General features: G+C 37.1%; 1 protein-coding gene across 5 annotated transcripts in view; it reads left to right on the plus strand.

The window, feature by feature from the left end:
- lpp (LIM domain containing preferred translocation partner in lipoma) overlaps positions 1–26,549 on the plus strand; it is a 184,082-nt gene that overhangs the window by 50,746 nt on the left and 106,787 nt on the right. For all 5 annotated transcript variants that reach the window (XM_066709184.1, XM_066709182.1, XM_066709183.1 and 2 more), the window contains one exon: positions 12,758–12,960. In XM_066709184.1, the coding sequence (XP_066565281.1) occupies positions 12,762–12,960 (199 nt within the window). In that variant the 5' untranslated portion in view covers positions 12,758–12,761. The remainder of the gene's footprint in view (positions 1–12,757; positions 12,961–26,549) is intronic.

A 26,549-nucleotide genomic window follows, 5' to 3' on the forward strand; every position in this document is an offset into this window, starting at 1 on the left:
ATAAACCTATATTTGACGCCAGTGAGATGGTTGTTTTTGGGTGGTGGTGATGTGCCATAGACGATGTGAGATGTACCTACTTAACATATCACATGTAGAATATATACTGTTAAAAAGCAAGTGTGCATTATAATATTAGACTTTCCCTTAATACTTTCCCTCTGACCATTCATAAAGCCAGAAACTGCATTTATCAAAACATTTGTGATGAACAACTCAGTGTTTCAGCAGCAAGTGAAGCTTCATATACCAGTGATTGTGGTTTTCTTTTGATTTACCAAGTTTTGACTCTTGTATGTTCGGCGATCCTCATGTTGAACAGAGTAACCATTACAACCATCACATCACATACTAAATAAACAAATACACTTTTGGGACTTCTGTTATGGTTTTGCCGTCTGCTTCCGAAATAGAAAAATATAAATGTGTACAATTAGAAGTTTCTTTCCTTCTGCCCATAAATGGCTGCGTTTCATATGATACTAATTGGTATGGTCATAATTGTAAACCAAAAGATTTATTGTTGTGGACCATGATAAAATGATAGCAAAGTGTGTGAAAGCACATTGAAAAGTCTAAAACATGGAGAGCTCTAGTAGACCATGGTATAAACAACAGAAAACCATGGTATGTGTCTGTTTTAAAAGTGTCAAATTAGCCCTGCAAGTTTACTGGGCCATTCAGCATTACTTTTAAGATGTTGGATTGAATATTTGAAAATTATAATGATTGTTGAATATATTAAGACACCTACTTAACCTACAATATTTTTTGATACATCTATCTTTTTCCGTCATGTAAGAATTTATTTTTAAATTTTTAATTTCATTTTATTTTTCTTGTGTGTGACTTAAAAAAATATCTGGAACAAAAAAAAAAATGTTCCTCTCAATGTTGTGCCTGGTTGCACATGTGTGCACTTCTGTTTACAGGTGTGAGGTCTGGGTACCTGTATGTCTCAATTAGGCTAAAACTTAATTTCCCCCTAATCTTGACCTAGCTATTCTAAACAGTTTCACATTTAGTCTCCCTACAGTTAACCGCTATACAAGAGCATGTATTTTTGAGATTGCCGTCTCTAGTGAAATAAAGGATTTGATTCATTATTTGGAAGGAAAGTGGGGGGTGGGAACTTAATTTACTGACCAATTATTCCTAATAAAGTGCCCAGACTTTAATTATTAATTACCTAAATTGCTGTAATTACATTTGCTCGCTCTAAAGTACTCCAGTGCCTTTGGCTTATGTGATAATTCTGTGTTGAAATTACCAAAATGGAAACCAATTGTACCAGACCAAAAAAGAAAAAAGGAAGTCCCCTTTTATACATCTTACTCTTAGGCTAACATGCACATATTCTACCTTTTCCAAAGAGATTTACTTACATCCTTGTGAAGTACTGAGATACACTAGTAAATCATTTCAAGAAGGGTCATAGAAGGAATCCTGTTATATACGTGATATAAACGTGATATATGTGATGTACCGGTTTATTACACATACTTTTGGTATCATTATGGTTTCATATTGACCTAGCTTTTTAAACATACTCTATTCCAAGATCTTAGAGATAGAGATTTAGGTGTTGTATATGTCCATCTGGTTTTGTTTTAGAGTGGCTGCATTACATTCAGACGTTTTTGCAGAGAGTTTATTACTTGCATTTATGGACGACGGCAACTCCCTTTAGGAAACAAGCATGGGGTTTGCAAATTCACTCCAGCACTGACTGCTGTCAGCCTGAAAAACAAAAACAACAACCCCCTTTCCTGCTTGCCAATAAGCTAAATCACCCCAGCCCTTTCAGAGACTTTGCTAGGTTACTTATTTACCTCATACCTTCCACAGCAGGGGGTGCAACTCTTGACTCGGAGCCACATTGGCAAATCTGTGTGGGAATGCCTGAAAGCGCACTCGCTCAAAATACTCTGTCTGCAGTTATCGAATGTTGTTTTCTTATTTTATAGCCTTCCTCTTCCGCTATTGAATCTGTGTGCTTGAACACATAATAGCTGTGAAGTCATCATTTGCTGATATCAAGCTGTAATAATTTATATGCAGTATGTATCATCCTTTTTCCTTTATATTCCTCTCATGACTTTATTCAAATAAATACATAGGCTATTTTGATGGCCACTCTTCTTAAATAGTACAGTTAATCAAAACTTCCTCTTCCTTCAGCCCACACCTGACTGTGTGTTTCAAGTGGTACAGTGCATTAAAGTGTTTAAACAAAAATGAAAAATTCCTTGTGCTACAGTGAGATCAGCTCTCAGGTTGCAATCACAAGAAATTTCACAAGATGTGGCAATGCAGCCCTTGTAGAACACCAATAATCACCTTCCATTTGCATATAATCTTTCAATGAGCCAGTAACCATGTCTCTGCTGTCCTTGACAAACAGCAGCTTCGCTTGTGCAGGGCTAGGTGTATTTTTTCCCTTATCCTTACCATAATCTGTACTAAGGTTTGCAGCCTCAGTACTCTATTTGCATTCCACCAGGGTACATATTCTGTGTCCTTGGACGGCTCCCAGCACGCGGGCAGTGCTTTCGATGTTCTTGGCAGGGGATTGAATTGCTTTCAAATATCAATGGGTAACCTATATACGGTTAGTTTAGGACTTTATTACAATAAAGACAAGCATACAAAATCAGAGTCATATTCAGTAGCATGCAGGCGGTTGGATAAATCTTGGTTTTAATACATTAAAAATATACATGTGTTTTTAGGGGCATTTCACTGCATTGACCTTTTATTGGTGCCGAATGCTAATGCAACTACTACTACTTTTTAATTAATTTATAATAGCATCTTATTTTACATGAGAGGCATCTCTTACTGTTATTACATTAATCTCTTGGCCAGTTTTGAATCTTACCCCTATTACTTTTGTTGATTAGGATCCATGGTGATTCCATGGAAGGAAATAGTTAATGTTTCGTGTTGGTTATGAAAATGTTGTGTCTGCTGATTCGGCTGTGTAGTGAATTCACTTCATTGTTTGACCATGAACGAGCAGCGGCTTATCTTGCTGACTGTTTGATAAAACCCAGATGCTCTTTTATTAGCTTGGGCCGAAGTTGAGCAAGAGAAACTAGCGCAGGGCTGTCAGGCCTCAGTGTAATTGTCTGTGATAATGGGTGATATGTCATTTGCAGAAAACAACCTGGGCAGAGGCAGCAATGTCGGCACGGCTTAAACATAAGCAGACGTCTCAAACAGTTAGGGGAAGCTGGCATTTTCTATGAGACCCATCGTTCAGACTTTTAGTCAACCCCTCACCTCCTTTCAGTTTTCAGCTCTTCTGACAAATGGCCCAATTAATTGCCTTTCGACTTCAGGACAATGGGGAGCACAAATCAAAGGGTTTTTGTGTTATGGATTTGTTGAATTAAACAAATGGAAATTACTTTTCTATCGGGTACATCACTGACTTACAGAAGAATTAGGGTTTAAATGGATCCAACTGGACACCACATCCAGACGACAGATTTGCATTTTAAAATGATTGGCAATCTGAACAGCCAATTCTAGAAAGATTATTTTAAGCAGAGAGCATGTGGAATACATTACCAGTCCAGCCCTATCAAGACTAATTCATTTGTTTACTTTAAGGGGTGAACAGCAGTAGGAGTTATACACTCAGGTCATTCATGTTTGCTGAATTGCACAGGTACTGTGATAAATTCAGTCTTTTCTTATGTCTTTCCAAAATTAAATGCAGTATTGCCATTCCCATAAGCCTAAACTAAATACAAGAAACAGATCCCTAATCTACAGAGATAACTAACAATAGCCACAAATAAGACAAACACTGGCAAACAATCCAGTCCGTAATTCGTAATCAATCTGTGGTCATAAAAAGTCCCGTTACCGTAATCCATCATCTTCAATACTCTTCCAGCTCAGTACTCACTAACACTCCCCTCCAACTCCCAGGCTCTCCTCCTGCCCTGTTTTATTGAGGAGGGGAGCCAGTGATCGAGCCGCAGTGTATAGATCACCCCCATCTGGGTCTGGGGAGTGCCAGAACCTCACGGTGCGGTCTCTCACAGCGCCGCCCGCCAATGCATCACAATATACAGGACCCATCTTTAAATGGGGTCATCTTTTAGGTCTTTTTTCATCTCTTGTGATCCATTTGATATATTCCTTTCTCCATTATCGATCTGTTCTTCTTGAAGTGTGTCCAGCCCATTGCCATTATAACAATTTCACTCTTTCAATGATGACACACATTTATTGTTATTCCAAGCATACATCTTTCCATACTGTCGTCTACAGTTTGGATTCAGTCATTCCTTTTCCTTTTATGCTGTAAAATAATATATTCTTATTATGGACGATAAATCTCCCACTTAAATATAACCAATTTTTTAAATGTCCCAACATTTATTTACAAAACCCTGAGGCCACGTTGCCTTTATATCTGGCCATTTCTAGTCTGTAAATGATGAGTAGAGGAGTGAGGAACTGAAGAATATTGCTTGAAGCTTGTTATTTTATGCACCACTTCATAAAATGCTAGATACTCTGTGAGTGCTTGAAGGCTGGGATTATCAACACAACTTTTGATAAACCATGTAAGAACTTGAGGATTGAGAGGGGGATAAACTACATTCTTGATTGTCAGTTTTTGTAACTTTCCCTTTCTGTTGTAGAAGAAAAAACATATCCTGTCAAAATATAGGATTTGTATAATTAGTTTGAATTGAATGAAATCCCTTCAAGCTGCGAGCTACAGATTCTCAGAGTTCTAATACTTTGCTCGACCTTTGTAAACTCCTGTTCTCTGTCAATTCTAGGCCATTTGCACTATTAAAAAGTAATACAAAATAATAATAAACAAACCTGGAAATCTGTTTCAGTATTTTAGGAACTAGGGAAAGGGAAAACAAATCTTTGAGTATTTACTTAGTATACATTTATTTATACTTGAATTATTGAATTATTAAGCCCCATTCACACAAATGCCGGAAAATTGCTGGCAAATTGCCGGAACGTTTGCCTGTTTTTTTCCCGTTGCCCCCCATTCACACTGGGTTTGAATGCCAGAAAATTGCTGGCAAGGACACATTCACACAGAAAACAGACTGCCGGCAAGAGCACTGCGGCCCTGGGGACGAGACGCTACAGAAGCCCGTGGATCCGGAGAGCAGACCCAGACCGACACTGTGGACTGTACGAGTGCGATCATTTCCCCGTTTAAAGATATGGCAGAAGCAGTAAAATGGATATTTAGGAGACGTCACACTACTGTGTTATTGTATATTTTTATACAGGCAAAACAATCACCATTCGGCAGCACAACGCAGATTATAATATTCACAAATATAGCAGCCTATTGTTGTGTTCTGTATAATGCATACAGTGTGTTTAAATAGACAGTCGGATGCGTCACTATTCACACTGTTGTCATAGATTATGAAAATGAATTGCTTTGCTGATCAGATCTGCGCACATTCTGCACAACGTGAACGCACCCATGTATTATTAGTATTAGTAGTCAAATGTGTTAGACTACATGCAGTATTGCCGTCTTTATTATTATTTATTTATTTATTGGCAGACGCACTTATCCAGGGCGACTTACAAATAAGAGCAATACAAAGTGCAAAATTACAGTACAGTTCAAAGCATAATGCAATTTACATGTGTAGGAAATTTACAGTAAACAATACAATGCAGTAATATGTATTTGTTATTGTACACATTATGCTGCCATTTCTTATATGCATTAATCATGTAAAATGTAAATATCTGGTGTTTTATTAATACAAAAGGAACCGAGCTCACTTTATTATTGCAATATGATCCGAGTCCTGAATTGAATCACGAAAACGACCCAGAGTTACGAACTGAGCAGTTTGTACACAAGGCAAGTGAACAGCAGCGCAGTGACTGATACATTGTTTCAAAGCAAATGAACCGAACCGATTTAATTTGAAACAAACCCAGTGTGAGAGGGTAACACGTTTGCCTGTATAGAGAATATATTTTGTATGATTTATTGGTACATAACTTCTGACATGTGTGACAATACTTAGCATTACATATGCCAACCTGTTGGTTCATCAGTAACAATATTAGTTTCAGCCTCCTCCATTTCTAACAACCCGGTCCGTTTCTCATTACGGTCACAAGCTCTTGTTCAAAGGTGGCTTAACCTTGTCATTGTCTTCGCAAAAATGCGCCCCTATTCTGATTGGTTGCGTCAGTTAGCTAACGCACTGCGTCGACACGCAAGGACTTGACGCTGAATTTGCCGGCAATCATATTCCGTCTACATTCACACGGACACGTTGCCGGCAAATTGCAGGCAATTGTTTCAGTGTGAATGGGGCTTTGGATGAGCCACTAACTAAATGCACACTAGGATTGTATTTCCTTTGTGGAGGAAACATGACATTAAGTAACATTTTGTTTCATCTGTATGAACGTTCTGTGAAATAAATAACTCTACATATTCAATATTAAAATATATTAAAAATAGGTTTGAGGTGGGAAAGCTGACTGGGTCTCACTTCAGAAAATAAGTATATCTATGTTTGTTGATTCTGTACATCACACAGATGGAAAACTAAGTAGGATTTTGGTCTGGATAGTTAAAGAGCATAGTGGAATTCAAAGGGTTTACTTTGCACCTGTATCAGTCAAATTTCCACAAACCTGGTTTGACTTCTTGGAGATGATCATAATTATTGCATACACCGATATAATCTGATTGTAAAGATAGAAGCATACACACTTACATTACATTACTATATTTGAACAACACTGTATGGAATTTAAAAGCGTATTCTTTATAACTGAAAATCTGAAGGTGTTTAAAATACCTTTCACATAAAGAACATTTGTAGCTATATTTGTAAGTGACAGCTATGGCCTTTTCTACATGACTGTGTATAGTGCCTCAAAGCAGTATTAATTATATACTACAAAAAACATTCAGCACTGCAAACCGAAAAGTTGTCAGTTGCAGCTTGTTATTATAGTACGTCAGAGTATGTAGATTTGGGTGCAGCGCTCAACAAAGTAAGAAACAAGGATTCTTCCTACAAATAATATGTTGCGCACAATCATTAGAACGATAGGTTGTGAATGCAACCTCGGTTATCTGAAAAAGCAAGCACTGCCCAAGGGGGAGGGGACGGAGAACTATGGTTCCCCGTCCCCTCCCCCTTGGGCAGTGCTTCCAACTTGAAAGATAACTCCCTTGGGCGGCCTAATGTCAATGGGATTTTTTTATTTTTTTATTTTTTTATATTTTATTCCTTGTACTTTTTTACACTGTTGTATTACATGATGTCTATATAATCTCAGATGCATAAACACAGACTTGACTAGCTGTTGGGATATCTTTTCTTCGATTGAAATCACTGGATACAGGGACTCGCCTGCTGTCACATTCTGCAGTACATGCAAATGCAAGGACAGGTATGCAGTGTTTCCCCCTTAAAATTACATAGGCATGGAGGACTGTTTCTGATCAGTTGATGTGGGTGCTGGGGAGCAAGGGCACTTGTGTTTTGATATATGTTTATTTTTTAATTGGTTTGAACTTTTTTTCCAACTTTCACGCATAAGTTAGGCCAGGCAGTGCTAATGTAGCCCTGGGGAAACCCTGCTACGCATACAAACACTGACTGTGTTATAGTTATTTCCAAACTAGAAATAGTGGTCAGACAGCTCTTGTGAGCATGTCTCAATGTCTCATTTGGAGCTTTAAAGGCACAAAGTTCATTTAAGGTCTAGATATGCAGTAGTTTTTTTTTCCTCCTTCTCCACCCCTTCATAAAGGTTTTTGAAGCCTGCTGCTTGGCCTCCTTTGTACCTGTTATAAATTGTGCTGATTAAAAGCAGAATGTTTGTGTTCTGGGCCCCTTATAAGGAGAAGTCTGAAACTTGTTTTCCCACATCATTTCCAACTACCACAGTTCAATATGAGCCCAACAGAGTTTCCAGGAGCCTGCATCATTGTACATCACTCCAGAGTGACAGCAGGGATATTGTGTTCCCTTAAACAAGCACACATAATATTCTATCTCAGTGGCTTCACTTTGCGTAGGGATCCTGGAAAATTAAAAGTATTACTGTACAACGGTGCTTACGGTGAAGATTTTTTATTTTTTTATTTTATATAAATGTGCAGTACATTCACAGCCTTGAGCCTTAAGACCATTTTGTAGTATTTTCCAAGGCTCCTGCTCTCTAGCCACATGATTGCTACAGATTGAGAAGCTAGTTATTATTTATTGAGCGTTTGCAGGAACATTGAGTCTGATGTGTAATGATATGTGTCATTCGTGCACGGGGTAAAAATGTCAGTTTGTCATAAAAGAAAATAAGTAGTTGCAGATTAACCCCCCCCAAAATAGTCATGCCCTTTTTTCAGCTTATTTCAGTTATATCCATAGATTTATGTTACAGATACAAAACAGACTGATTTTATTTTCTGAAATAGGAAATGCACATGATATTCAGCTGAGGAAAATCTTGATTATTTATTACTTTTCCACTGCTTCTATGTGGAATATTTTTGTCTCTATTACGGCTGCATTTTAAAAACATGTTTCTTTATTATTATGTTTTTAATCAATCTTATGTCATTATAATCTGTATGTGTAACTGAAGAATGTTCTATACTAGTGCACTGTTTTTGTTTTAGTGTTTTCAGTTTTAATTCAAGTGGTTGTTATTCACCCAGTAATGATACCTATTTTTTTTTTGCTTTGAATTCATGTTACAGCTCGTACATTACAAAAGCCATACCAATTGTTGAAAATACTTTAGTTAATTGCATGTAAATTTGGAACATGCTTTTCTAAAATAATAGGGTTTAAAACTGCTCCTTATAATGCTTTATATTTTTGCAGTGTTACTTGCAAAATATAAGGATATGCCAATAGTAATACTTCAGTTCTGCACAAATATTATAATTAAAGAATGTGATACTTCCACTTCATTTGATGGTACCATTTAAATGTTTGTCACGTGTATTACAGTTTGATATTTGGGACAAGATCATGCAGTTACATCTTCATGGCCAATTTGATTAAGTGTTGCTTGGGGATTTGTTCCAATAAGTCATTCCTCAGAGTAAGGGCGAGAATGACCTATTTTGTGACAGTAAAGCCTTATTGGCTAATGATTCAACTGTATTTATATGCATCTTGTCAAATTAAGTATTATGTCATGAGCCCACTGAACAGATCCCCAACACCCACCGATTTTACCCCTCTAAGACCCCGTTCACACTTATAGGACGGCCCTGGGCTGCCTCAAATGTAATCCGGCTTTTTTTAGAGACCCCATTCACTCTTGCAGTTTTAGGAGCCTCAGTGCGTCCTCAAATGCGGGCGAAAAGGCGCCCTAAAAGAAATGCATGCCGGGAATTAAACAAATCTGCTCAAACAAACCAGTGATGCAGGACATTGTCTGATTACAGGTGTATGCGCTGTATTTATAATCACAACTTATTAATATCGATTGGCTATTGTTCGGTTCTATATTTTATTTGAAAGTAATATTAACCCTTTGTAGCCGAAGCTTTGTAAAATAATTAAAAATGTGCTGGTTCAATGGGAATCGAATTCATATATTTCCCTTTTCAAATGTCTATCTTCGGTTCTGCACGTTTAAAAGTGCTGTTACAATTCACCCGAAAGCGGAGCACCTTTATTAGCACATCTGCATTAAATCACAAGCAATCGTGTGCATTAAAAGCAGCCTCTGTGATTGTAAACCGCGCTTTCACTTCTGCATCGTCCCAGTTTTACCTCTAACGCCGGCATTTGTGATTGTCCTGCTCAGCTCAATATAACTGCATTTCGGATTGGATTGTAAACAGCTGGTCTCGTTTTAAAATGCATTGATTTGAATGGAAACCTGCTTCGGTTAAATTTATATAGTTTTACCGTTACCTGGTCCCGTTCACAATTTCACAAGGCAATTTTCTCTTGTAAAATGCATGCTGTTAAATTCCAGACTTCAATCATACTTAGTACAAGAAAAAAACACAATAGCAAGTTTACCAGCTACACACACTTTTATTTTAATCGACCGAGTAGTTTGAACTGTTTACATCATTATAACTCATTACTTAGCCTAGACTTTTATAATACATATAAAGATGTGAGCTAGTGAAATGTATCAGTACATTTAAGGCTATAGATCGATATGACATTCAAACAATACAGAGACAGTACTGTGTCCTGCAGCGGTGCAGCTGTTTCGGTGCCCGTGTTTACTCTGTGTTTACTCTGTGTTTATTCTGTGTTTACTCTGTGTTTACTCTGTGTTTATTCTCTGTTTACTCTGTTTACTCTGTGTTTATTCTGTGTTTACTCTGTGTTTACTCTGTGTTTATTCTCTGTTTACTCTGTGTTTATTCTGTGTTTATTCTGTGTTTACTCTGTTTATTCTGTGTTTACTCTGTGTTTATTATGTGTTTACTCTGTGTTTATTCTCTGTTTACTCTGTGTTTACTATGTTTATTCTGTGTTTACTCTGTTTACTCTGTGTTTACTCTGTGTTTACTATGTTTATTCTCTGTTTACTCTGTTTACTCTGTGTTTACTATGTTTATTCTGTGTTTACTCTGTTTACTCTGTGTTTATTCTGTGTTTACTCTGTGTTTACTCTGTTTATTCTGTTTACTCTGTGTTTATTCTCTGTTTACTCTGTGTTTACTCTGTTTACTCTGTGTTTACTCTGTGTTTACTCTGTGTTTATTCTGTGTTTATTCTGTGTTTACTCTGTGTTTACTGTTTTTTCTGTTTACTCTGTGTTTACTCTGTGTTTACTCTGTTTATTCTGTGTTTTACTCTGTGTTTATTCTCTGTTTACTCTGTTTACTCTGTGTTTATTCTGTGTTTACTCTGTGTTTACTCTGTTTATTCTGTGTTTACTCTGTGTTTATTATGTGTTTACTCTGTGTTTATTCTCTGTTTACTCTGTGTTTACTATGTTTATTCTGTGTTTACTCTGTTTACTCTGTGTTTACTCTGTGTTTACTATGTTTATTCTCTGTTTACTCTGTGTTTACTATGTTTATTCTGTGTTTACTCTGTTTACTCTGTGTTTATTCTGTGTTTACTCTGTGTTTACTCTGTTTATTCTGTTTACTCTGTGTTTATTCTCTGTTTACTCTGTGTTTACTCTGTTTACTCTGTTTACTCTGTGTTTACTCTGTGTTTATTCTGTGTTTATTCTGTGTTTACTCTGTGTTTACTCTGTTTATTCTGTGTTTTACTCTGTGTTTATTCTCTGTTTACTCTGTGTTTACTGTGTTTACTCTTTGTTTATTCTGTTTACTCTGTTTATTCTGTGTTTATTCTGTTTACTCTGTGTTTACTCTGTGTTTACTCTGTGTTTACTCTGTGTTTACTCTGTTTACTCTGTGTTTACTCTGTGTTTACTCTGTGTTTATTCTGCTGGACGAAACGGCGTCTCTGGGGGTGGGGCTTGAGTTGCGTCACACGCTGATGCTTTCCACCCGGCCCAGGGCCGACGCGTTCACATATGAGCAAGTGTGAACGGGGTCTAACCAAAAGGTTGACAGATGGGTGTTGCATGAATACCTGGGGTATACTGTCCCAAGGGGGCGCAAAGAAGGTTCTAGTTGGGTTCTTATGGATGGAGATGTTAAACTCTACTCTAAACTCATCCAAATCGAGCTATATTCGCTGAAATGCAGGAATATGTTCCAGTTCTGATATTATTTGTAAGAAGAGTGTAGCAAAAGTAACATGGGGCTTGGATAGTGTGAAAAATATCTTGACATCTGAACAATGACTCTACAGTCCTGGTCTGGTTAGCCTGTTTTTCAACATATCCTGTTTATATACAAATTAGTATCTTTGAATTTAAAAATAATCTGTGTAGCCTGCGTAATACTAGCATGATCTGAGTGGTATGGTCCCTTGTCATGCAGCACTGCAATTAAAGTGTCATATTAATCCAACATGTGACACAATGTTTGCCATAAATTGTTTTGTGCTGCTTGTGTCATATATGGCATCTTCTGAATGTCTTGCCTATATAAAAGAGAAGGAGAATAACAAGGCTTGATTGATATCCCCGAAAAGCCAACAAACAAATTAAATGTAGACAGACTTTGATATTTCTTCATATTAAAAGTGTGTATAGCTATATAAACACACTGTTGCATTCTGCACAGAAACATTGAAAGTCTGCAGACACTAATGAAAATAAGTTTTTGTATGTGGGAAAAAATAAAACCAATCCACCTGTGGAAAATGTATTTACATTTCCCAAACTCTTGAAGATGCTATTCTGAATTAAGATGTAGCAGAGAACTGTTTAATGGAGTGCAAATATCCTTAATGCTTAACACACAAGACGTCTGCTGTGAAATCTTAGCTCTTGATAACAGATTTAATTTGTACTTTTTAGTTTGAGTTACTGTTCTATTCATAACTTTTAACAAAATTTTGTTCACCCATTTTACCCAGGAATGGCAACTCTTCTACAGAAACACAAAATGTTACTATATAATTGGCAAGTAAGACAATTTTGTGGTTTTGCTGAGAAGAGTATGAGAGTGAAACTTAAAAAAAATCTCTGTACAGTTCTAACTTCTTGTTCTCAAAGATGTGCCTTTATTACAAAAAATGAACAAAATGAAAAAACAAACAAACCTTTGTGGCCAGGAAGAAATTCATGAAAAGTCACTATCTGATCAAGTTGTGATGTGTCCAGAAGGCTAACTTTCCCTTTTTTTGTCCGCCAGAACCATGTGGAATCAACCAAAGAATGACGGTGAAGAATATGGGCACGTGACCGCAAGGATGGAAACCACTCCCGGCTTTGGTATCCCCAGCATCTCTGTGTCCCAGCAGCAGGCGCCAAAGAAATTTGCGCCTGTTGTTGCCCCCAAGCCAAAGTTCAATCCCTATAAGCAGCTAGGAGAAGCGGCACACTCCGGTGCTGGAGGTAAGATTAGTCATTAGCCAAGTTCAACAACCTTTCATGAAGGGTTGCATTAATTGCCCGAGGCATCTGTTGCATTCGCTTAAAGCGGCTGTTGAACTTTTTTTTTGCTGCATAAAGAAATGATTTGAAATTTGATGGAAGAACATCAATAATTCCCAGGACTGAGTTTTGTTCAACTAGATATTTACAAGTTAAGAACATTAATCCTTTTGAGAGGCTTACGGTCTGGGGTTTTAGGGTTTTAGCCGAAACAGGAGGAATGATGCATCTTTGTAATGCTCAGTTTCATTAATGTAAAAAAGAAAGTCTGCAAATGCGAGTTACAAATCCCAGAAATCTTTTTTTTTTTTTTCTATTTTTGAGAAGCTGACAGTCATTTCATAGCATAATTTATTTACTTTTAATTTGTTTAAACTTGTGCTTTATCAATAGTGTGAGCAAAGAAAAGATGGAGGTGCTAAAGAGAGGCCCGCACATGAAGCATTGTAGTAAGCTATGTCCCTGAAACTTTTGTGTGAGGTAAAATTTTAAAGACGTTCCAATAAGTATTACACATCTTATATTTATAGATATTTATATTTCCTCTTACTAGAAAGAGCGTGCATTTCCAAATGGCTTTGAGTAAGTGTGTTTGCCATTATTGGAGTCCCGTCCATAAGGAATTAAGCCACATCAGCTGTAAAGTCCTGGCCTCTGTCCATGTTTCAGAGTTCACATAATGGTCACATTCATTGGCAGCTCTGGAGAGCACATTCTGTCACTGCACACTTGAATGTTCAGAGCACCAGAGGTTGCTGCTCTGATGGAACTGCCAGATGCTTTGAGCATGGCAGGCCCATATAATATCCAATAGTCATAGACTGAAAATAGGCTGCTGAACTGAGCTGCAGTGTGGCGGTGGGGGGGGAGCTGTTCACACAACCATAGTTAGAAGCAGTAACACTTATTCTAATAACCAGCTAAAAATAAAAATTGCAATCCTTGTTTTATCATCAAAAAAATATATCTGTGGTGCAATTATATAAATACAAAAGAGAGAGGTTTTTTTTCTCCATTTATTTTTTTATTTTTTATTTTTTTAATCATTTTCACATGGTATAGAAGTCTTGTCCCTTTAACCGTACTTGGTAGCCACTTTTGCCTTCTTCTCATTAAACTGGGATAAAGCTATTAATGACGGGGCCAAAGTTGTCCCATCCTGTTTTAACACTTAGTTCTCATGCTTTGCAAGTGTTCTCATCTGCAACTGCTTAGGATTTTAAGGCAAGTAGTGCTAAAAAATAACAACTTTACAACAAAGAACAAACCATGGAAAAATAATGCCATTATTTTTGTAGAAGATGAGATGGATTGAGGTGGATTTGCATGATCAATGTTTACTGTATGACAAGGTTTTGAAACCTACTTATATTTTAGTCTTTTGAACTACACACAATGTTTCACAGCTTGATTTAGTACACACTTGTTCTGATGTTTTCTTGCAAAGTATGTTGTGTTCTTTCACTTTGTGAAGACTGTTTAACAGTAAATAAATGTTATCTTAGCATCTCTATGTCATAGTACACAATGTACCAAATAGAGATATTATAATAACACAGTCAGTTATTATCTTAATTATGATGCAAGTTAATCTAGACTGATTTCCAAGCAACAATGGGTCGGATGGGGGGGTTGTGGGTTAAAACCATTGGCCTGAGAGGGTTTTCTTTTTCTTTTTCAGAAAACATTAAACTTTAAAATAGCCCTATATGATAGTTTCCCTTGTCCAAAGTTATATAGCAGAAGCTACCACCAAACTAATGCTATTAGTCTGCTCTTAAGTATTATTATTTTTTATCAGTAACTTACTTTTTAAAGATTATTATTAGGAATTTGTTGCAGTAATACAAGTTTTTTTTTTTTTTTTTTTTTCTCTCTAATTGGCTGATAGCAGCACTATTAGATATAGGTTTCCATAGTTACACTGTGGTTTTCAAGCCTAAAAAGGCAACTGATTAGAAATGACTTAAACTTTATCTTTACATTAAAAAATTGTATTAATTAAATAGCACTATTTTGGCATATTTCATAGAGTTAAAAGATAAATTATACTCAAGGTTTTTTTGTGCCTGCAGCCTTGGGATCTCTTTGATGGTGGATGAAAAAGAAGAGAGGCCGACTCTTTGTTCATCTTGTGAAATAATGTAGCGTGCTGGTAGATTTGAATAAGACCCAACACAAAGGCCGTAACTATCGGACGGACTGGGCTAACACATGTGGTGAAACAAGTAAAGCATTCATGCACTTCTCAGGAACTTCACTTCTTCTCTTCCACAATTTCCAGGTCTGAACTGCAGACAGGAAGAATTTGTGTAAATGGAAAATCTAGTTTTTTTGTGTGTGTAAGCTGGGCACAATTAATGATTAACTTTGGGACAAGAATTAAGGAGGGACTCAGGTTGCTGGGAGGTTTAAGTAGAGATACAGATGAAGATAGGAATGGTTACCAGATTTCTGAGCCCCCTGTAAATCTATTTCTACATTGCATGTTCTGTCTATAACATTAATTGCAGTTGCTACAGAGAAATGAAACTAATTATCTTCCTGAAATATTTATTTTTTGTGATGGACAACAATGTAAAGGTGTATTATTTTGAAATTTTAGATGCTTCACACAATTTGCTGCAAGTTGATCTTACTGTCTGCAATTTTAATGTATCTAAAATAATTGAAAACATCAGACCAGTGCCACTTAGCAAGGTATCTGCTCTTAACCCTTTGTGATAAACTGCAGGGGCAAAGGTCTGAAATGCAATGTTGGCCTCAAATGGCAATGTAGCCTCTACACCACTGATCCCGATCAAATGTACCAATACATTTGATCCAGATCAGAAATAGAGCCTAGTGATTCAGTTTGCAGGAGGCTACATTTTTGTTTAAGGAGATGAAACGACATACCTATGTTACCAGGTGTCCCGGAAAGGTATTCTCTAACAATCTCCAGTGTGTAACAGCCATTATCGGTTTGATACTTTCACTTCCCATCAGGAGAATCTAAAAAATCTGTTTATGTTTTACAGCCTTAATTTACAGATAGATCTTGTAAGCTCTGTAAAGATTTCATATTGCAAATCTTTATAGTTCTCTTTGAACTACATAAATCTCTTATTTTGATTTTAGGCTGATTAATAATAAAAATGCACCGAGCTGAATACTTTCTCAGTTAGATATCTTACTTGAAATTGTACATGACGTATGTTAGTTATATAACATTCAGTTTACCTTTTTATTGGTCTTTTTATTTTTTTATTTTTATAAAGCCCACTGAAGATCCTCGTGTCTGCAATTGTGGTTACATGCTTAATGTGTAACTAGCTACGGGCTGGATTGGAGTATATACTGTATTTATATTGTAGATTATTTTTTAAACAGTTAATTACCTAAAAAAAAAGTGTAATCAAATGGATCTGTGTCAAACTAACTTCATTTCATTCTTCTTTTTGCTTGTTATTCATAAATGTCAAACTTCCTGAGCTAATGCGCAAGTTATTTAAATAAATGAATATAAGATTTTAACTTGAGGGCTGCAGCTTTCAGAACATTAGTTTACATAGAATTGGGAATTGGTAGGAGAGGGTTATTAACCGCCTGTAATACACTAAAATCAAATTTCCTATAACCTATGAAGTTCAGCCATTTTGCCTGCTCTCCCTTAGGGCTATTCAGGAGGTCAGATTTTGTGCAGCTTTTAAACTAAAATGAAGTCACCAATGCCACTTTGCAGAAGAGGGACAATGCAAGGGCAGCATGCCAGTCAGATGCTTTAGCTGAACAGGGGAATTTGTGATTTGGAAAACTGAGGGATTTAAGTCTGTTATACATGGTGCTGAGGCACTGGAAAGAGAGCTGTTTTCCATATTATGTAAAGCACGACACCCTCTACTGTATGGTATTCAAACCATTTGTAAACACAAGGTGATTCCAGGTGCTTTTGTTGACATTCCTGGAGATTTTTATCCTAGATATGTGAAGACTAATTCCCCCTGGGATTGTAAATAATTAATTCAACACCATAATTTAAGTAGAGGAATGAAAAGATGTTGACTTCAAACACTTGAATTAGATTTTTTTTCTCCTTCATGGATTAATCAACTAATTATTTCTTAGTGGGGTAATTTGTTAAATGCACTGATATTGTGTTTCCTCTTATTAATGCTTTACCAGGATTTACTGGCACTCTGCCTTGCAACCTGTTGTGAATAACCTGTTTCAGGCTCTTTGGAGATAAAGTTTGTGTTGCTTAACTCTCACAACGCGTCTCGAGGCCCCTCCCTGTCTCTGGGATTTTTCCACTTGCCAGCCAAAGCTTTATTTACACAGGATACAGCTCTTTCAAGACTTTAATCACTTTATTTATCAGTGGAAAAGGAACAAATCACTCCAGAGGACAACAACAGCTCTGCTTTAATGAGAATCATATTCCCTGTCCTGGATTGGTTCCAACAGCCTCAATGCATTGAATTCAAGTTAATCTTTGCTATTTATTTGTGCAGGATGGAATGCCAGATTAATTTGATTTGCAGTAACCTCAAGTGTCACTCACATTCCCACTGCACGTCCACTTATCATTTTGAAAAAGTCTTGTCCTGTACGTCAGTTCTAAGCTTCTAAAAGGCTCAAATTCATATTCTACCTCTCACCTTAAACCCTTAAACTGGGGAGAAGAAAAACTGTTGACTGCTTAGCCACAGTTTTCACTCCCAATACTGGTGAGTGGTTTGAAGTTGAGTTATTCTTTGAGTTTTACTCATATGCTTCTTTAACCCATAGGGAGAGCTAAATGCAAAACCCTAAGAGGCTGTAACAAACTTCAATTATTCATTTGAAAAGCTTAAAGTGTCAGATGATGTGAGTATCAGTGATTAGGCTAAAACGGTACCGGACCAAAATAGTCTGAACAGCCCGATGTTACAATGTGACTCAAAATGTGAGATTGTAAAGAAAATTAATTAATTGGTTTATGTTTGTTTTCGACTAAAATTATTGACTTAAAATGGAAATATGACTCACTGTAATTAAATAACCATTCACTGTCACGTAATTGTGGAAGAAATGCACAAAGTGATCCACTGTTGAAGCACAGAGTGGAAAGTAATTTGTTTCCAGAAATATTTGTATGCATTATGACTCTGATCTAGGAACTCTGATACCTTCATAGCAGTAATAATAATAAAAATAATACATTATTTAAAGAAGATTAGTCGAGATCAATTACATTCTATCTGTTAATTTTGAAGATTTTTTTTTTTTTTCTTTCATTGACGATATGGCAGGCTGAGTCACATTGAATAAAACAAGCGTCACATGGGAGTAACAATGAATTTTGCAGCCATAGCAAATATACAATTTAAGCCATAACAAGAAGAACATGCACAATCCATTTGCAAGTCATGCCTTTTTAGAAGAATTATTATATCGGTATTAAAAATAAGACAAATTATGAAGATACAATCCAATTTGCTCCATTGGTTGAGTGAACTGTGTTGCTGACCATGAGGGATACAAATTAGCCCTGGGAATGCATTCAATAGATGGAAGTGGCAGAGACATGTCTTTACTGCCCCTGCCGGGCATCTCTAATGGTACTGATTTCTTGTAAACAGCCCATTATACATTTAAGATGATCACCATTAAAGACATGTCAATGTTGGTCAAACATTGTGGTGTCTTACATTTCCCCAATAGATCTGAGTGGAGTGCACGTAATTGCAGCCTTTATACATTAGTATCTAATTTCAAAGAACTCTGTTAAGTCTGATATATTATTATGCTATGTGTCTATTTTGTTATATTTTTAAATGAGAAGAAACTCAGTGGATTTGTGCCAGTCCCAATTTTGTCCCCTGATACTAATAATATGCCTGTACATATACTAATATGTACAGGTAGTGGTCATAACAATGGAGACACCTGTGTGAATGAGGGACACCAAGTATATTGAAAGCAAGAGCTACCTCTACATAAACTTATACTTAAATTATAATCGGCATATTAGCAAAAAACACTAAAGACCTGCAGCTGCAATTTCAAGAACTCTCAGATGCAAGCAAGACTTGAATTGAACTTGAGTAAAACGAGAAGTAATCTAAAACAATTTAAATAGATCAACAGATACTCAAGGAAATCTAAAGTTATGTTTTCCTTGCACAACAAATCAGATGGAGATTTTACGTAAGAAATCAAAAAGAGTAATAATGGGATTGAGTGTATCTGGAAGACACAGCACGCTGTTGAAAGGAAATCTACCTTCATCTGCCTGAAGAGAGAAGTATTTGATCAATGCATACTACCAGTGCTCACTGACCCGATCCTCAAGATTCTCCATGCATCAAAGCACCTAGTAGAAGAAAGTTTTATGCAATCGAAGCGAGTGGGGGCCGCCCCTGTAGCTCCCAGAGACAAAGGCTTATGCATTGAGCCTTCATGATATAGCCCCCCATTGTAGATTATGGAACAACTACCGTGGGTCCCCGCTATTGGCAGAAAAACACTGCTTTATCCTATGTCTTCCTGGCCCCCCAGAAGCTGGCATTCACTTGCTTCAGCCTTATATCTTCCAGCTTCCAGCTGCTGTACACGGCATGCTTAATAATCAAGACCATGCAATAACAGGGCCCTGCAGAGACTCAAACGAGGGGGGGGGGGGGTTAGACTATAGTGCGGGACTGTGGATTAATTTTCAGGCGAGTCAGCAGTGGTTAGTAACGGCCGCTGCCCTCCCCTCTGCACGTCCATGTTTTCCTTCCAAATTCTACCATTGATGCCCTATTGTGTCTTTAAATACATATACATACATAAATATACAAATGTATAAATAAAGGCTCCTTCAAGACATCACGTTTAAAATGTAGCCTATCCATTTGCCTCTCCATGGGATCAAATGAAAGGTGACAAATGCAGTGCTGTTACACACAGAACTCAGAGAATAAGGCTAAAGGTGGTAGGCTAAAGCATGCCGTGTGCAGCACCTGGAAGCTCCGAGATGTAAGGCTAAAGCAGGTGTATTGCGGCTTCTGGAGGCGGGAGCCTAGTTTCCATACAGAGCGCAATACAGGCTACATGAACCTGTCCTCATTCTATTATGTTGTCTTAATTACACTACATACAGAAATAAATACACAAATGTATAAATAAACACTCCTTCAAGACATCACGTTTAAAATGTAGCCTATCGATTTGCGTCTCCATGGGATCAAATGAAAGGTGACAAATGCAGCGCCGTATATGGAACTGAGAGAATAAGGCTAAAGCAGGTGAATAGCGGCTTCTGGAGGCACGGAGCAGGTGGGCTACAGCATGCCGTGTGCAGCAACTGGAAGCTGCGAGATGTAAGGCTGAAGCGAGTGAATTCCAGTTTCTGGGGGGCCGGGAAGGCATAGGATTAAGCAGCGTTTTTATGCCACTAGCGGGGACCTGCGGTAGTTTTTCCATGCCCTACAATAGGGGGCTATATCGTGAAGGCTCAATGCATATGCCTTTGTCACCGGGAGCTACAGGGGCGGCCCCCACTTGCCTTTCTTCTACTAGGCGCTTTGATGCATGTAGAATCTCAAGGATCGGGTGGCTCACTTATGGTATTAAAATGATACAGATGACACAAGAAGCATGGGAAGATGTTTGCTTGGAATAACAAGAAGAGAGAGAACAATACATTAATGGATCCAAGAAACAAAACAAACTAACATCATTGAAAGAGTGAAAATGTTAAAATGGCAGTGGGCCGGACACATTGCAAGAAGAACATATCAATGATGGACAAAGGACATTATTGAATGGACACCACGAGATGAAAAAAGACCTAGAAGATGACCACATAAAAGATCGAAAGATTAAATCATACACTTTGCAGGCTTGCCATGGAAAAGAGAAACTGTAGATAGAAGCAAGTGGAAACATCTTGGGGAGCCTTCATCCAGCAGTAGATCAATGTAGGCTGATGGTGTATATATTTATATATCTATATATGCATCTTACACATTCTACATAATTGCAAAATCAAGGTGTCTTCTCGATACTCCTATTTTTAATTAATGTGATTACAGTAAATGGTATTTCCTGGAAATTGTCCCCACCTCTATAAATACTGCCACGGAGGTTACTATAATGAGTCAGTTCAGGAAATCGAGCAGGCTACTTCCTAAATCAGCCAGGCACTCCAGGGCTTTGTGGCATGTACTTCTGCAAACCAGTTATCTTATTTCTAAAAAAATATTTAAACTTGCTTCTCACTTTTTATATACATTTATATGAACACAGGCAGTCACAAGCTGTTGTTGTATGTTAACCTTTATTAACCTTCTCAAAATGAAATGCAGCAACGGACCGATTTTTGATGTATTTGTATCAATAACACCTACACGTATTGTATAACACGGGCTCAGTAGTGTATTAGCCTCCTTGCTCTATGTGTACATCGTTCTTAATTATCTCCTAGGTCAGAGCTTCTCAAATGCTGTTCTCTGAGCTTCTTTCAGGTGGTCTGCAAAAGGTTACATAGAAGCAGCATGTATTATTTTCCCTTTATTAACTACTGTTTTTTTTAAACCACGTTTATTCTAGAACAGCATAATGCACTGATGGAAACTGTGCTAGGTTGTCATAATTGTAATGGCATACTGTATATTAAAAAAACAGGAACATCTGCAAAAGAGAGTTAAAAAAAAATTCTAAAGATGGGTTTTAAAGGCAACATATTTTTCAATTCCTTATGTCGTTTTTATTTTATTTTAATTAAAACCATTTTCCTCACATAACTTAACCTTTTCCCTTCACAATGCTTTGTCACAATTTAAACCCCAATAAACTCACCACTCATAAATCGACATGTCATTATGACTTGTGACATTGCTACAAAAGCAGTTTAGTAAAGTGGATTATCAAAGTCCCCTTTCAGCTGTAAAAATCATAAGCAGCTGCAGGCCATACGTAATAAACCCAGATCTTTTTATGCTCTGTTTTTTTCTAGTCTCATTGGCTGGCTTTACGTGAATTTCAGGATCACCTTCAGATTTATGACTGTGATGTATCTTGCACATAGCATGCACATTCCTCATGCCAAGCACACCTGTAGAAGCTGTGTCTTTCACTTTTCAAATTGTGCAGTAGCCTACCCCAAGCACCACGTTAAACACAATAATAATAATAATAATAATAATAGTAGTATTAATAATAATAATAATAATAATAATAATAATAATAATAATAATAATACATTGTTAGGCCTCATTATGTAATGTACAGTAATGTATTGTAGAGAAGGTTCATTTCCTAGTTGGCTTTTACCCAACACTGGCTTATTCATTTGTTCCCCCCCTCTCTCTAGTCACTTCTTTGCATATTTAGTATGTCTGTTATTTATTTCTAAATTAAGACATTTAAACTTTACCTTTAAAACAAATGTTGATCTATGTTTCACACCAATAACCCGGGTTTCCTGCTGGTTTTTTATGGTTCATTAGATGCAGAATACTGCAGCTCTCCGCCTGTATCTGTCTCCCTCTCAAACCAGGAGTGTAATGTAAATTATTTAACCTTAAGTCATCTCTGCAGATCTTTTCTTTGCAAAATCTCCTCGTAGTCTCTTGACGAATTGGACAAATCTCAGACAAAGAACTTCACCTTTTTGTTTCAGTTCTGCTTGTGGGCTCAACTTCACCACATAGTTTATTTAGCACAGTATAACAAACCCACCCTTCAAAAACATTTAAACAAATACTAAATAATAATTGACCTTGAATTAACTGTCATGTATAGATATGTGTGTCTATACACTCACCTAAAGGATTATTAGGAACACCTGTTCAATTTCTCATTAATGCAATTATCTAACCAACCAATCACATGGCAGTTGCTTCAATGCATTTAGGGGTGTGGTCCTGGTCAAGACAATCTCCTGAACTCCAAACTGAATGTCTGAATGGGAAAGAAAGGTGATTTAAGCAATTTTGAGCGTGGCATGGTTGTTGGTGCCAGATGGGCCGGTCTGAGTATTTCACAATCTGCTCAGTTACTGGGATTTTCACGCACAACCATTTCTAGGGTTTACAAAGAATGGTGTGAAAAGGGAAAAACATCCAGTATGCGGCAGTCCTGTGGGCGAAAATGCCTTGTTAATGCTAGAGGTCAGAGGAGAATGGGCCGACTGATTCAAGCTGATAGAAGAGCAACTTTGACTGAAATAACCACTCGTTACAACCGAGGTATGCAGCAAAGCATTTGTGAAGCCATAACACGTACAACCTTGAGGCGGATGTTGCTACAACAGCAGAAGACCCCACCAGGTACCACTCATCTCCAATACAAATAGGAAAAAGAGGCTACAATTTGCACAAGCTCACCAAAATTGGACAGTTGAAGACTGGAAAAATGTTGCCTGGTCTGATGAGTCTCGATTTCTGTTGAGACATTCAGATGGTAGAGTCAGAATTTGGCGTAAACAGAATGAGAACATGGATCCATCATGCCTTGTTACCACTGTGCAGGCTGGTGGTGGTGGTGTAATGGTGTGGGGGATGTTTTCTTGGCACACTTTAGGCCCCTTAGTGCCAATTGGGCATCGTTTAAATGCCACGGCCTACCTGAGCATTGTTTCTGACCATGTCCATCCCTTTATGACCACCATGTACCCATCCTCTGATGGCTACTTCCAGCAGGATAATGCACCATGTCACAAAGGTCGAATCATTTCAAATTGGTTTCTTGAACATGACAATGAGTTCACTGTACTAAACTGGCCCCCACAGTCACCAGATCTCAACCCAATAGAGCATCTTTGGGATGTGGTGGAACGGGAGCTTCGTGCCCTGGATGTGCATCCCACAAATCTCCATCAACTGCAAGATGCTATCCTATCAATATGGGCCAACATTTCTAAAGAATGCTTTCAGCACCTTGTTGAATCAATGCCACGTAGAATTAAGGCAGTTCTGAAGGCGAAAGGGGGTCAAACACAGTATTAGTATGGTGTTCCTAATAATCCTTTAGGTGAGTGTATATTGACCATGCCTCTTTTTATGAGCAGAATTTCTAATCTAGTTTTGAATGTGCATTAATATCTTGGATGATATAGCTGAGCATTGTATTGGGTTTAAATGTTCTGTGTATAAGTTAAAATACCTTTAATTAATCATTTATAAAATAAGTGTTTAAATTGCACCTGTTCTGCAAGAGAGACAGAGGATATAACAAGTGTACTAATGGAATGCTTATTATAGTATTCCTGAAATCACATACTTCTAAAGTTTCACCATTTTATTTGTCTCCATATTTTCAGGTAGAGTTAAAGATGTCCACTAGCAGACCAGTAATGTGTACTATAAGAAAATACAATGCTAAGGAACGGGAACGAAATAATAGTTATTCCCAAAGTTAGTTCCCAAACATTTTGTGTTTGGTTAAATAAGTCAAATGCCCATAATTTAAGCAGTTTCTGCAAATCTCAAAACATGTATATCTTTTTAAATTTCTGTTTTGTGTGATGTATATGGAGCATACTTCATGTGATAAACTCCGCTGTATCCAATGTAAATATTGGCACCCTTGTGATACTAAACACAAAATCACCTTGACTGGCTTTTTTCACAATGATTCAATACAGCATTACAGAAACAAGTTTCAGAATGTGTACTGCATTGCTGATGGTGATTATAACGACTATTTAATTATATGTAATGAAAATTAATACTTTGTTCATGGAAAAGGAAGGTATTGTGTTATTATCCATACCTCACAGCTGCTCCATTTTGACTCTTTTCCCGTTAGAAATGACCACAGGAATATTGGTTTTGTCATGAGAAATGAGGGAAACAACAGCTGCTTACAGTTATGTAACCACTGCGATCCGAAAAATAACATCTGTGCGGGACTGTTTCTAGGGGGTGATCAAGTGTCAAAAGTTAGGCCTGTGCATATAATCTTTTTTCAGATTGAGTCTGTTTTTAAAAACTGATGGCAGCCTGAGATACCACAAATACCGTCGGTAAAAGTGATGAAGTCCCCTTGAGGGCTAAATAGTTGAATAACATCGGAAACAGTTATGAAATTAGGAGCAAATGCAAAGTCTGATTTCTTCTTTTTTTTTTTCAACAACACACACAGTTTCAAAAATAAGGCCCCAGGAGACTTGTGGTTTGATTATTAGGCCCGTCTTTACAAGAGAGAAGACCATGTCGAAAACATTCTTCCACCCAGGTGCAGTTTGAGCAGACTTTGCTATCTAATGATATGGGAAAAAAACTAAAACCTTTTTCTCTATTCTTTGAATTCTTTTCTGGTGTTTTAAACCGTTCTTAGTTTTCAAGGGTTTAAACTTAAGCATATGATGTCAAGTGAGGTTTATTTATTTCATAATAATGCAAGGCTTTATTGATTAGGTTTAGTTATATGTACATTGAATGGGCAGCACTTTCTAAAAGGGGAGAAGGGAAATGTTTTTTTTTTTTTAAATGCTTTCACTTCTAGGCAGAAACACATGGCCAAGTTCCAAGATGAAGTTTTGAATTGAACCTTTATGCTGTGAGAGTAAAGACAGGGTGTGTTTTGGTAGAAATTGTTAGAATGTTATATAATGCACAACACGGGGAAAACAACAAACATAGTTTACATAGAATTCTACACACATGATTATGGCAGTTTTAATAATCTAATCAACTAAAGCAGACCCCAACTTTGTAGTAGATAGTAGATTATTTATCCACTATTTCTCTTCCACTCCTCTCTTTTACTGTGAGGTTCTCAGTTTTAGCAATTCTTATATTCCTTTGTCTACATAGGAAAAAATAAAATACACAGAAAAAGTGTGTTAGTGAAATATTTTTTTATTTTTTTTATAAGGCACTAAGCTATATATCAGGATGTTGGGCAGGTGTGTTTTTAGTGTAATGATAAGCCTGCAAATCAAGCTTAAAGCTTTGAATGCAGTGAAGGGGTTTTTGTCTTATCTACTTAATCACAAGCACCTGCTACAGAAGCAAGAATGCTGTTAAGCAACCTACACCCAGCTGTCGAGTAAAAGTCTAGAGAGTTTTGATTAATATGCTGTGTTCTGCAAGACAAATTGAAGGTTTACACTTGTAGGGAAAATTTCCACCTTTATGTTTAGAGGCTTAATGTAGGATATTAAAGCTCTATTAATAGAATGCTTATAATAGTATTCTTAGAAAAACACATACCTTAGAAGTGTCACTGATTTACTGAACCATATATTTTCAGAACTTTGGGTGTATTTACGCAAGCCAGTAACGCTAACTAAAAGCAGACCGAATCAGTATTGCAATTTTCAAATTAGTGGCTACTGCCTCCCCCGACCGACTGAGTGAACGCTGTAATTCTAAATTTGGTGATTAAATCTGGGACGTTATTGTCGTCTTATCTTTCATACATTACCCTCTCGCTTCTGTGCAACATTTTTAAGAGGATTAGAATTGTCACATTGGGACAGCCATTTAAAAACTTTAATGACCAAAGCTGTTTCATTAAATAGTTGTTTTTGTACTAGGCAATATATCATGTAGAAAAATTGTAGAATTTGATATCACTATTCATACATTTTC

The sequence above is a fragment of the Amia ocellicauda genome, chromosome 7 (genome assembly GCF_036373705.1).
Source record: "Amia ocellicauda isolate fAmiCal2 chromosome 7, fAmiCal2.hap1, whole genome shotgun sequence".
Taxonomy (NCBI): Eukaryota; Metazoa; Chordata; class Actinopteri; order Amiiformes; family Amiidae; genus Amia; species Amia ocellicauda.